The sequence below is a fragment of the Chinchilla lanigera genome, unplaced genomic scaffold (genome assembly GCF_000276665.1).
Source record: "Chinchilla lanigera isolate Chin_1 unplaced genomic scaffold, ChiLan1.0 scaffold00039, whole genome shotgun sequence".
In the NCBI taxonomy this organism is placed as follows: domain Eukaryota; kingdom Metazoa; phylum Chordata; class Mammalia; order Rodentia; family Chinchillidae; genus Chinchilla; species Chinchilla lanigera.
Window position 1 is genome coordinate 1,997,583 of NW_004955440.1, and position 13,428 is coordinate 2,011,010.

Genomic DNA, 13,428 nt, shown 5'->3' on the forward strand with positions numbered 1-13,428 from the left:
GAAGAGCTCTGTGGGGGCCTGGAAGGTGCTCAGGCCAGGGGATGGGTGGCACTAGGGAGCGGCTAGAACTGTACATTCCCACAGCTTCACGTCAAGGGGCCTTTGGGGAGCTGCCTTGTGGCACGTTCCGCACTGTGGCCCGGGGTCTGCACTAGAAGCCCGGGCAAGGGCCTCTGCCCATGCTGCTGGCTCCTGCTGCCACAGCCCTGTTTGGGATGTGCTCCTAGACAGGGGATTACAGCATGCACTCCTGCACCAGCCACTGTGCCCTGGAGCCCAAGCCCAAGGCACCCAGGGAAGGAGCAGGGGGTCTTTGCACGGTTCCCAGCAGCTCTGCTCCCACCGTGGGTGTGATAGTAGCAGCAGAGATGTCCAGGCTCCTGGTTAACAGTGTCGGGCCAGTGCCACACAGATGGTCAAGTTAAGGATGGCAGCCTCTGTAAGTCACTCGCATACCTAAATAGCATAAGCATGCCCTGTGTCCCAAGGCCACGATCCACATGTAAACTGTTCATGCCAGATTGAGCTCCAGATACCACTTTCCTTTTGTTGCCCAGTCTGGGTTCCCTGAGAAGGGCCTAGTAGCCCCAAGTCTCTGGCTCCTTTTCCCTTGTAGAAAATCCATGAAATTCCTGCATCCAGCCTTTTCCCTTTTTGGCCTGTGGCCTTAACCCCCCGGGGCACCACCATCTCCCAGCTGGTACAAGACGGCTGTGAGAGTATTTAGGGATGGGATAGAGCTGCCCTGGAGACTACAGGCACAAGAGGGCACCACACTCCCACCCAGGCCTCAGTGCCCGACTAACAGACACCAGCAGGGCAGCAGCAGCCACAGCCCCCAGGGCTGCTGAGTTCCAGAGGCACTGCGGATGTGCCACAGGGGTTGCCGTTTGGGAGAAGAGGCAGGCCCGGCGGCTGGTGGGCTGGAGGAACACGAGAGCTGCAGGAGTAAAGGAGAGTGTGGTGCTTCTCCTAACCCAGCCCCAGACTTCCCAGAGGCAGTGGGAAGCCTTAAATATCTGTCCTGATCTCTTCCTGCACAGTAGGAAGTGGACCTTTGGTGAACACAGCAGAATGGACATGCTTTGATGTGCGTGTATATTCACTGTCTGCAGGGGAGGAAGGTGGTGTAAGCACCCCATGCCTGCCAGGTACTGGACAGTGGCGGTGATCATACTAATAATGATAGTGACCACTTGTGGACCACTGACTCAGAACTAGACTGCCCAGTGCTCTAGAATCATTCATTTACTGCCTGCACACAGGGATTATTTATCTCCATTTTACAGAAGAGAAAATCAGGCCACGCAAGCCTTTCCACAGCCAGCGTTCCTGAAATGAAGAATCACGGGGTCAGAGGGTGACACCGTTGCCGTCTCATTTTTGAAGCAGGAATCCTGAACATGCTCCGCCCCCAGCAGGTGGACCAGCAGGGCCAGCGCTGACGACAAGTTCTGTCCCCTGCTTCTCCAACCAGTGTGCCTTTCTCTTCCTCTCCAGGTACGAGGTGATCTGCCAGAGCTCAGAGCGGGCCAAGGACATCCTCGTGCCCTCCATCGAGCCCCAGAGCAAGCACTGTGTGTTCCAAGGGGACCTCCTGCTCTTCAGCTGCGCAGGCGCCCACCCCAGGCACCAGAGGATCTGCCCCTGCCGGGACTACATCAAGGGCCAGGTGGCCCTCTGTAAAGACTGCCTATAGCAGCCCGGCTCGGCCCAGCTCACACTGTGCTGGGGCAGACAGCAGCTCTGTCGGGCAGGGCCAGGGGGCAGACATCATTTGGGGACTCTGGCGAGAGCCCAAACTTTTTGGTAGGGGGTTTTGTTTGGTACTTCTCCCGCTGCAGGCAGCACATCCCAGCGGAGTTGTCACCAAAACAAGATGAGAGCAGATGTCAGGCCAGGAGCCCGGCTTCTCCCCGGTACAGCAAGCAGCATTTCTACTTTGTGTGGAGCAACTGCAGAGAGACTGTCAATGCAGCTGCTCCGGGTGAAAAAGAGAGAGAGAAACGGAACGTCTCAAGATTCATGTAAAACGGAACAAGAGGAGGAGTTGAGCTAATTGGACAGAACTTTGACTGCGAACATTCCTAAACCCATTAATTTATTTATTTGGGAGGGGGGACTTGGGCGGGAGGAGAGGGATCAGTCACAGGTCTCTTCCTCTGCTTCCCACGGTTAATAGTTCACTTTCACAGTACTATTCCATGTGCTTCGGGTGGGGTGCAGGAGGGCTGATGGCTTTCTGGAGGCAGCTGGCGGGCATGGCTTCTAGCGGTGGCAGGGCAAAAAAAAATGTTGCTCTGAAAACAGCCACATTGTCCTGAGTATTGTCGCAGAGCCTTGGCACGCGGCAGCTGGAAGATAAGTGAGGCCTGGGAGGGTGCTTAGTACCCCTGCGCGCCAGGAGCCCAGCCAGAGACAAAAGACAGGGCTGTTTCCCTATGTGTTCCCCGCCCCCCGCCAAACTTAGCCCTAAATTCTGGTTGGAATTCTTTAGGAAAGAAATGCAAGGCTGTAGCATTTCTGTTTGCTGGTTGGTGGTGAATGTCCTCTCCCTCCCAGGCCCCTGTAAGGTGGAAGGTGTGGCACTCCGCTGCCTTTGGACTTGGAGGGCTGATGCTGTAGTCCGCGAGGAGCTGAGATGTGGACAAAAGTAAATCAGTCTACAGCATTAGTTAGTGGCCCAGCCAGAGCTGGGCCCCTGACAGATGGGCTGTGATGTCCCCCAAGTCAGGCAGTGGGGGTCTTGGTGAACGTGACGTCCGCAGGGGCAGATGTGGATGCTGTGTGGTCCTGGCTGCGCCCAAGAGGGATGACGCTGGCTTTCCTCTAAGAGGGACGCGCAGACCTGTGGGGCTCAGTGCTCCGTGTCTCGGAGCCCGGCGCAAGTTGGGGAGCTTCCTGCGAAGCCCAAGGCTTCCGTGCCCATGACAGCAAGCCCGCCTTCCTCCAGGCTGGAGCTGGGGCCCTGGCTGCCGGGTGGGGTGCCGCGGCTGCGCAGCACTGCGCCAGGCCTGCGCCATGGGTCCCCAGCACTCTGGCTGTTGGGGGTGGGGAGCGGGTGTGCTGGGCAGAGCTAATGACTAGGTAGTCCTGCGTCAGGAGCGAGGGAAGGAAAATTCAGTTTTGTGAGGTCCAGCGAGGCTGGGAAGTTAGATCCGCCTGGGTGCTTCTTGGTTTCTACCTAGTGCATAAATACTGTAATAGCAAGCGCACGGCCTTGTAACCCCCGCCCCGGGTCCCTGCTCGTGAGTTTGAATTGCACGTCCATCCTAGAGAGTGGAGGGGGCTGGGGAGCAGCAGCCAGGGTGCCCCCCCCACCATACTCCCTGAGTACATCGGACAGGGGGACCTCTTCCCTGAACACTGACTGGGGTGGGGGTGTCTCAGGATCCGGCTGCGAACAGCCTGTACCCAGACTCAGCAAGGGCGGAAGAACGGAGGAAAAGTGTGTGTGTTCCTTTCTTTCAACTTTGCCAGGGCAGTTTCTACCGTAGGAGGGCAGAGAACGGGCAGCCTCACTGTAAGGAAGGGCTTTTCCCCTGCGAGCCGGCCTCTTGTCTGCGCCCCTATTCTGCCTTTGAGTTCCCAGACCCGCAATTCCTGGCCAGCTCCGCCCCCTGCTGGTCTCTTTCTCTTAACTTCACAAGCTGCCGATGCACACATTTGACCAGCAGGGGGAGGACTCGAGCCAAGACTTGATTCCCCAGGTGCTGCCTGTTAACCCATTGTTTAAACAAGCACAGGAATTGAGGAAGCGGGGAAACCCGGTATTGTTAGCCCTGCCTGCGGAAGCTGAAACTGCATGGATCGTTCGCTGGCTGCTGCCGAGCTTAGGGCCTCTGCGCCTTCCTGTTCCTCCAAGTCAAGACCCCAAGGTCAGGCAGCTCGGAAGAGCACTTTCTCCCATTGACTAATTCCTCTTCCTTCCCCCTGCCTTAGCTGTAAGTGAACAAGAGACCTGCTGCGGAGGCCACACCAGCCCATGCTTCCGCTGTCAAAGGCATTATCAGTAGAAGTGGTGGATGTGCACCAGCTCCCAGGCTTGCTCGGGCCCTGGCCAGGTTTGGTCAGGGACCCTCCATAGGGAAGAGGGGAGAAGGATCCCACCTTCCCCGAGTGGAAAAAAGAGGAAGGTGCCTCGCCAGTGTGGGCCGGAAGCCTGCAGCAGTTTTGCTATTTCTGATTTTTATAGAAACCTAAGTCAATTTGTATTTGATGACTATTCCACAGGGAGAGAAATCCGAACTAGGATCACTGTTTTCCTATGCTATAATCACAGCCTACCTTGTCCTTTGGATTATCTTTCCTATTGTGATCTTCATCTTGAGGGGAAAAAATTTTATCTAATTTATTAAGAAAGAGAAAGCTTTCCTTTGTGAGGTAAGTACTTTCATGGAGTGGAAACTCCTGAAAGGGCAAGCCCTTCTTTGAATGCCAGTAAACAACCTCATTGATTTCATGTATGCAATCTGATTTGCACATGTACAAATTGGGATGCTCTGCGTTTTTGCTTTTTGTTTTTGTCACTGCTTATCACGGTTCGCTTTCAGTGTTTGCTGTGTGTTCGGAAATAGTCGAGTCTGTTTCTTTGGTGGTATTTATTTTCCTGATGTGCCTTTTCACTTTGCTTTGGGAGTGGTTTCTGGAAGCTGGGTGCTGTTGCAGGGTGATAGTAGGCTGCTCCTGCCGGACAGGTACTCGGGTGAGGGCAGATGTTCAGGCCCCAAGACCGCCGCACTGGTGTGCACACATTCACTCCCGGAGGAGGACTCCAAGCCATGAGGATGCCAAGGAAAGGGCTGGTATCCTCCAGGGGGGCCGTCCCTTTGGGTCTGTCCTGGGGTTGCTGGCTGCCATGACGCTGACTGAGCTCCCTGCCGCCCGCACTGGCTGAGGCGCAGCAAAGGCAGAAGGTCAGCCCCACGCCAGGAGCTGCACTGAAGTTTCCAAGGAATGGCCAGAAATACTCCAACTGGTTAACAGCATGAAGGAGAAAGGACCTGGGCCCTCTCTTTTTGAGTTTGCTGGATAAGTGCAGGGCTTAGTAAACATAACCAGCTTCCCCCTTGGTAGTGGCACCACACTACCAAGGGACCATGACGGTGGGCCGGGTTGGACTAGAGAAATGAGTGTGTATAACGAGTGTGCGCTTTTCAGACCAGACCAAGGTGGATTACCTAGATTGTGTACAGAATTAGACACTGCTTCCCTCTCCCGGGCCCATAGATTCTTGATTTTTTTTTTTTTTTAAAGTCTATTTTGTTAACGACGGGCTCAGTTGTGTCCCTAGCCCAAGCCTGGATTGTTTTATTTATTTGAAAATGTTTTAATTTCCATATTGGCTTTATTCTAATCTCATCTATCCCTGTAGGGCCACAAAGCATCTTCATGTGACTAGATGGGTGGATTTAAGTAGATTAATACTCATTTAGGAACCGGCAATTTTGTAAAGCTGAGCATAAGTTCCTTTTCATTCCTGTTGGCTTCACCAAGTGGAACATCAAGTTTTCACCTATAGCAAAAGACCAAACTAGCTGTATAGTCCTGGATACTGGAAAAGAAATTACCCTAGCTTTCCTAGCACTTAACGATTTTGTGAGGAGTCCGTGTTTAGTACAGTGCCTGGCGCATAGTAAGCCCTAGTAAACGTTAAATATTGTTATTATTAGCATTTCATAAAACCTGAGAAATACAGAGCTGAGCTGAGCTCATTCCCTGTTACTCAGAAGTAATACCTACATGGAAATAGTATCCCAAGTTGATGAATGTTGTAGGAATTACTGGTTTAGAGTGTTCAAGTTCGGCATCTAGCCTGCTAGTTGAAATTTCACTGTATTCCTGGATGCACTGAGTCATTTGAAAATGGGCCGACTTCGGCCCCCAATGAAACAAGGCTGCAAGTATTTGCTAACTGGAGATGAAAAGTGTAAAGGTGATGTTTGGCCACTCACTGAACCTTACCCCGTGATATCTTCTGGAACATTCCAGGGCTTTGGTTTGATGAACTTTTTAAGCTTGAAATTAAAAGTCCTTTGACAGACTGCACCCCGAGAATTAAAGTTAACTGTATTCTTTTGCTGTGCGATCACAGAGGGTTTTCTGTGTTCCTTAAGAGAGGAGGAAGGACCGCTTGAATTTAAACATTCCCTTAGGAAATTCCTTTACTGCCCCCTGCTGGCCAGAGTGGGCTTTTACAGGCTGGTTACCTCTCCTAGTCTATCATCTAAAGGTTAGTTACAAAAACCTCTGGGAGGGTGAGGCAGGAATTTAGCAATATCCTGTCAAAATAAAATGGTCTAGGGAGGTAGCTCAGCACAAAGGTCTGGGCACAATCCCCAGTACAAAAAAAAAAAAAATTTCCATTTCTTGGTCCCACCTCCCTAGGAGAACCAATCAAGGCCCCCAGACAGGGATTTGGGCCTCTTTCAGAACAGCTCCCAGAGAATGCTTGTGGGCCTGTGCTTTCACAAATCACTTAAATATCAGTCTGCTGTCTGTCCTACTGGGATTCAGCCTCCCATACTTTGCTAGTGGATTTAAAGTTTTATCCCCTGCCCCAGGCTGGCACAGCTCTGGCCAGATGGTGGTTGTGGGCCATGGGGAGCTTTTGGAGTCCGGTGTCTTTTTCAGATTCCTTTGGTTTCTCTTCAGCTGATCAGCAGTCTTAGAATGCTATGGATGTAATGATCAGAATTCACCTTCAGACCCTCACTCTGTGCTCCAGATTTTGTGCTGCCTTGAGGCTGCCCCCCAACCCTGACCCACAGTGGGGAAGTCCATGCTTGTCCGGTGGTCAGGAACAGTGTCTGTGAAGCGGGCAGGGCAGCGGGCACACAGAGCATGGGGGTGACCGGGGGCAGCAGGTCAGGGTCTCGGGATGGCCCCGTCACATCCCCCGGCGCTGAGATGGAGCAGATGCAGCACATCCTGCTCACTGACCTGCCAGGGTGTTCACGAGACGATAGAGGAACAGTTGATGCCAAAGGAGGTGGTGATGTCCCTTCTGCTGGAACTGCCGTTACGGTCTTGACGTTGTTAATAGCCTTCTGTGTCTGTGTCTTCAAAACAAATCCTGGTACAGCCGTTTTCTACTGTTTACGTCTGGGGTTCGGTCCTGCGGGATTCTGCCAATAAGGTGTCGCTGTCCACATGTACTGTACTGGCATAGAGAGCACTGCTTTGTTTTCCACTGTTGTAGAGAAAACTAGGGAGAACTTTATTTTTCAATAAACTTTTCTGTGTGACAGGCGGAAGTGATTTTTGGGCGGCTGGCTGAGTTCAGCGTCACCGGCAGAACAGAGCGGGGCTGCGGCCCAGCTGCATCTCATGCTTTGACAACACACTTGAGAAAGCGGATCAGACAGTGAAGTTAAGGAGAGGGGAGGAGAGGTTTTACTACCGAGCGTTTTATCCCCTACCTTACATGCACCAATGCGCCATTCAGAGCGCTCCCTGCCCTTTGTGCAGGTGGTTGGAAGCTGAATTAGAAAGTGAGATGCTAGACTTTTTTTTTTTTTGAGATACTGCCTGCAGCAAACATTTAAAAAATCTTTAAGAACAGGCTGGTATCATGGCCCTAAGAAGGCTAACAGAACACCAGAACCCGTTAGACCTGGAACAGTCTCTCCCTGGGGAAAGAAAAAGCATTTACAAGAACCTGCAGCTGCTGTGGCTTGACCCTCAGCCCCAGAGGACTTCCTGGGGGCTGCCCACCACAGATGGGCCACGAAGTTCACATAACATGTTTGGTGAGACAAAAGTTCTAAAAAAGGCGACCGAGAAATGCCGAGTGCCTCTGGGGGAAGTTACTTCATGGTTGTGCCCCCGCTCCTGTACAATGTATATTAAATATAGCGAGAAACCCTGCAGAAAAGAAACCCAAACATTCAGCCTTCTCTGCGCATGTGCAGCATGTTACTATCTCATGGAAGGCTCGCTGGAGTAGCCACACTGAAAGCATCCTTGACTTTGAGTAACAGTATAGACTGTGCTCACTGACCTGCCTAGGACAAGTTTGGATTGTGCAATGTTTGCATATGCATGAGCTATCTGGATTTGTTTCAGTATACGTATACACGTAGTCTGACATGGCTACACACAGCATCTGTCTCACGTAAACGTTCCACCGTACCTATGCACAGTATCTTTAGTTGCACCTGTGTTGTGACATCTATCACATGACATCAGATGTGAGATTTCGCACTTGGGGCATCCTGTTGGCTCCCAGAAAGCATTCTTGGATCTCAGGGATGCCCAAGCTGTGCTTCCCATAGCCAGCTGGAGATGGGTAGGGCAGAGAGTGTGACCACCTCCCTGTTCCAGGCAAGGTCGGCCTCCCACGGCCTCCAGCTCCCCCTAATAAATGTGTCAGCGGGAGCTACTGAGACCGAGAGGCCCATTTCCACAGTCCGGCATCTTGGCTTCCACCCCCACCCCCAGGCACAAGCAACCCCTTCCAAGTTATCCTGCACCTGTCATGGAGGACCTGGCCATGACAAGGACGGTAAAGACATCAGGCCATGTGTTGCCGCCGCACCGTGACATCCCTCAAAAGATGACCTCCCCATACCATACAAAACAGGTAAAGGTCTTTATTGTCCAGACACTGCTGCCCGGGCAGGCAGCACTGTGAGAGGTACAGAACGTTGCAGGGCAGGAGGACATGTCTACGGAATCTACACCTAACGTGACATCAGTGAGAACGTCTCGTTCCTTACAGAGGAGTAAACCATCTCACAGACTGTAATGTACCATTACCACTTACCACAGCATATAGATATATGCATATACGGATTATATCATTTATTACAAATAAACTGTAGTTTCATATCTCTCAAAAATGGATCCTGTTTTTACATGGATGTGCAAGTTCTGGACATATGAGAAAGGGTTATGTGCTTATTTAGCTCGTCCATGCAAAGCTCGTGTGTATCACTAAGTACTTTAAAAAATAGAATGGTCTCCTTTTGAACAAATCTGTTTAGGTTTAGGATTAGTAAAACAGTATGAAACTAATGAAGTATATTGATAGAAATCAGGAAGGAAACACTGATGGTTTGGGCTTTGTATAGGGATGAGTGACAAAAGGGCATGGTCTTCCCTTAAAATCTGCCAGGAGAGACTTTGGAACTAGGTGGTGGCGGGGGCCACACACACTTACAGAGAGGAGGGCTGTCAGTTGCTATCCATTTCAGACTCAGAGCACCACGGATGGGCTCTTTCCCAACCCACAAGAACGCCTTTACTCCACAATATAGAAAACGTCAGTTCCGGCTCCAGATGGGGGAGCGGGTCCCCTTCTCTGAGCATTGTCGTAGTGTATGTGACGGATGTGGGGCAGATCCACGCCTGGGCAGACCTTGGCCCGTGATGACAAACTGTATGAAAGAAAACTTCCAAAAAAGAAACTGGATGTTCAGTTAAATGTTGGCACCGTCCGCCTACATGGAAACCTCTGGTCACTTTGACAATCTTCATGCAGATGGGGACCATGCTGGCCCCTTGGTCACCTTCATTCAAACATCTCGTAGTGACGCGTCTGCCTTACCCTTGGCACCATGTCGATGAGGAGCCTGCAGAGAGGAAGACAGAGATGGTCACCTCCACACCGGACCCTCTGTGCCTCTGGGGCTCAAAGAAGCGCGAGGAAACTTAACATTTCATCATGCACCGGCTCTAAAACACCCTTTAAAGTAGCATACAGTTCAGTCAGGCTTTTGTGTAATGATCCCCACTACCCTAATTCAAGAACATTTTGTCATCCCATAAAGACAACCCCTGCCCACTGGCAGTGAGTCTCCATTCTCCCCTCCACACCTGCTACCCCAGCAACCAAGAATCTACCTTTTGTCTCTAAGGAGCTGCCTATACTGGATATTCCATACAAAGGCGATCTTAGAATATGTGGGCACCTTTATGTGTTTTCTCCCGCCTGGCATAATGTTTGAGGTTCATCCACACTGCAGTGTGCATGGGTACCTAGCTCCTTTTGATGGCCGAGCAAGCCCACTGTATACACCTACATTTACCCACTCATCGGCCAAGAGAAGGTTACTGCTTGGCCTGCTGTGAACGCTGATGGGCGAGCTCAGGCATGGGTTACATGCCAAGGAGCAGAACTGCTGCACCCAATGGTGCCTCCATATTTCACATCTGAGGAACCGCCAAGTTCTTTTTCAAAGCAGAAGCACCACGTTCGTTCCCACCAGCACTGGAGCGGTTCTAATCGCTCCGCATCCTCACCAACTTGTAACTGTCCCTGGCTTTGAGTATAGAACCATAGTAGTGGAAAATTGGAAACATTGTAACATAAAGTCAGGGTCCAGCTTCTTGTCCCATGGAACTGCTTGCCCTTCCTACCTATAGAATCACCCACATGTGGCAAGAGGAGCTTCAGAGTGAGGAAGCCATACAGAGATGCTTGCTAGCCAGAGACATCATGGGAACAGCCAGTGTGCAGAAAGAGGAGGACGCTTGTCCAGGTCAGAGTGGCTAAAGGGAGGACCACTTGGTGTGAAGACATCAGGCAAAAATAAAAGAATCCCTTTTGATGAGAGGCTTAAGGCTTTTGTGCCACAAGAGTCTGCCTAACTTATGAGACAGCTACAAGGACAAATGAGCCTCGCTGCAGCCAGGGGAGGTGGTCTGCAGTCATCTGACATAGATTAGGCATAGACAGAAAGGGACAGGAGGGCCGAGGATATAGCTCAGCGGCACAGCGCCTGCCTGGCAAGCATGAGGTCCTGAGTTCGATTCCCGGTACCCAAAAAAAATAGGGGCACAGGAACAAGATAGGACTCTGAGGATCCTGATGTCATTTTCTAGCTAGAGGAGGTGGCAGAAAGAGCAGCACTCCTGGCCACCAGCAAAGCAAAGATAAAAGCAGGAACATACTTGACCCCGTAGGCAAATATGGTGAGGCCAATCAGCACCCCGATGCTGCCGTCCAGGTACCAGACCGCCGAGTTGTGCTTGAACACTTCCGCGCTCAGGAGAATGGAGAAGCCCATCACACCGCCCACGAGGGAGTTAAAGCCTGCGGAAAAAGCAGAGAGATGCCAGCTGGCAGGGCCAGGCCATCTTTATTAGCCTCCGTGTTCTGGAGCATGTGCCAGAGAAAGGGGTCTGGAAGACTCCTGGTCCATGATAACCACAACCCGAGGCACGTACATGGCTCGTCAGCCTCGGTCTCAATGTCACCAGGGGCCTCCCTAGGCAGCCATCACCCCCCCATCCATCTCCATCTCTTCACTGCTGTATTTCTTTTCCAAGTCCTTGTTCCCGAGTGACAGAGTGTGTGTGTGCGGTTCATTGTTGGTCTTCCTTCTGCCTCCCTAAAATGCAAAGCTGATGAGGAGCAGGAGCTTGGTTTCTTGTTAAAGCCCCAGAGCCCACAATAGTGCCTGGCATACAGTGGACATTCAAGTCCTTGGTGATGTAAATCTACTGAATGTCTGCTGGGCCAGCTCCCAAACTGGGTGTTTTAGTTGCACATCGACCTTCTCAATGCTAGACAGCAGATCACCATCCTCATTGTTCCGATAGAAAAACTAAGCTGCACACAGGGAGGTTAACTAAATTAACCAGGTTAGCTGGAGAGGAGCCGGGCTGGGGTTCCACCGGGCCCTGTGCCCATTCCCTCTGTGCTTTCCTCTACTAAGGATTTTCCCCCTTGCTCCAGAAAAGCAGTGCACAGTTTTAATTTAGCTCCACTGCTGGAAAAACAGCAATAAAAGCAGAAGTAGAGCTAATATATATTGATCACCATCTCCTTTCACCTGTCATGTCCTCTGGCTCCCACAGCTTACACATCACACTTGTGTTTCACCTGTGAGTTTCAAGGGCCACATGGGAAGGGAATGGCATTGGGGTCTCCCTGCAATGTGAGTCAAACATTGTCCCTTGCTTCAGCATCGTGGGGTCCCCCAAGAGGACCTCCGTGTCCACACAGGGCCAGTCACCTCTCAATACCTCATTCTGGGGTCAACTCGCTCTGTGTAACAGTGCCAGGTTCTGGCTGAATTCAAAAGCCTACTCTGGCTAAAAGCAAGAATATGGAAATCACCCTAAAACACGTGCTCCAGTTTGTACTCCCAAGCGAGCATCTGAGTGAAGAGTAGGAATGACATAAGCAAAGCCAGGCTCAGAACCAGGCTCAGCAGCCCCAAGGACGGGACCCTATAGGCCTCTCCCCACTAACAAGCACAGGATGAACCCAAGGCCTGCAAGGGCATCTCACAGCCAGGCCTGTGACACTTGGTCATGGACTTACCCTCACCCCCTCCGCTCCAAGTTTGGACAAGAATATTTCATCATGTCAGCACCAAAGCCACTAGTCATTGGCAACCTCTCTGGTCTTCTGTGTTCACGTAAGAGACAACCTCTGCAAACCCACCCACCTCCCTCTTTCCCAGACCTTCCCCTCTAGGACATACCCTACATTACCATCCATACAGTGCAAGCCCTTCCTTGACCCTGCCTTCCCCTCCACAACCCCCATACACTGTTGTCCCACACAGAGCCCTCTGAAGAGTTGTCCTCCCAAGCTGTCTTCGCCTTCATTCTGCCCATTCTGCTCAGGTTCCCCCTCCGCTAAACCCTTCCTGGGCTCATCCGCGACTGTGTCACGTGCATGTGTGGTTCTCCTCCTTCCTAGGGACTCCAGCCTTGCTCACTCCTGGCATTCCTCCTTCCTCTCCAGCAATTCCTCCCCAGCGCCCTTTGCTGGCTGCCCCTCCACATCATCCTGGTGGCCTGGGCTCAGCCCTCCCAAGCGCCCCTCTATGCACACGCTCCTCCCAGTGAGCCAGTGTCTCGCAAATGCCTGTGCTTTATCCTGACCTGTCTCCTCACATATGGAACACGCCCTGACTCACATGTGGAAAGTGCACAAAGCCGAGTTGTCCCCTGCCACTAAACCCCTCACCCTCCAGTCACCCAAACCTCTGACCCCCTCGGCTTCTCTCACACCCACAATGCAGTCTGTCAGTAACCCTTGCCACCTGCCATGGTCACAAATCAGTCTCATCACTCGCTTCTCAACAGCCCCACTGGCCCAACCCATACAAGCCACCCAGAATTCACTTACACCCGTTCCCAGTGTCTTCACCAGCTTCCCCGGCAGCCTCCAACCTATGCCCCGACAGCAGCCAGAGTGCCAGCATGACCTTCTGAAAATGGACAACCCAAACCCCCAGTAGAAAAGTCCTATCACTGTTCCCACTCCCACTGAAATTCTTCACGCTGCTGCACCAGCCCCTCCTGCCCCGCCCCAAATGGCCTTGGAACTTCACAGGACCCTCCACCTTGGGCCTGAGCCCTAAAGCGCTTTCTGCCTCCTCACACCCCACGCCTCATCCCCACCACTCCTTCATTTTCCCCAATGTCTCTTCTCCACCTGACATTGCTATTTGGGCCATTTTCTTT

At 51.9% G+C, this 13,428-nt stretch overlaps 2 protein-coding genes across 6 annotated transcripts in view; one reads left to right on the top strand and one right to left on the bottom strand.

Annotated features, from left to right (window-relative positions):
• Positions 1-7,256, top strand: part of Mgat5 (mannosyl (alpha-1,6-)-glycoprotein beta-1,6-N-acetyl-glucosaminyltransferase) — a 299,821-nt gene extending 292,565 nt beyond the window's left edge. For all 5 annotated transcript variants that reach the window (XM_005390737.2, XM_005390738.2, XM_005390739.2 and 2 more), the window contains one exon: positions 1,501-7,256. In XM_005390737.2, coding sequence (XP_005390794.1) covers positions 1,501-1,699 — 199 coding nt within the window. In that variant the 3' untranslated portion in view covers positions 1,700-7,256. The remainder of the gene's footprint in view (positions 1-1,500) is intronic.
• A 1,313-nt stretch (positions 7,257-8,569) lies between these two features.
• Positions 8,570-13,428, bottom strand: part of Tmem163 (transmembrane protein 163) — a gene marked incomplete at its 5' end in the record, with an annotated part of 234,058 nt that continues 229,199 nt past the window's right edge. Inside the window, 2 exon segments of the mRNA XM_013517466.1 lie at positions 8,570-9,575; positions 10,897-11,038. Coding sequence (XP_013372920.1) covers positions 9,515-9,575; positions 10,897-11,038 — 203 coding nt within the window.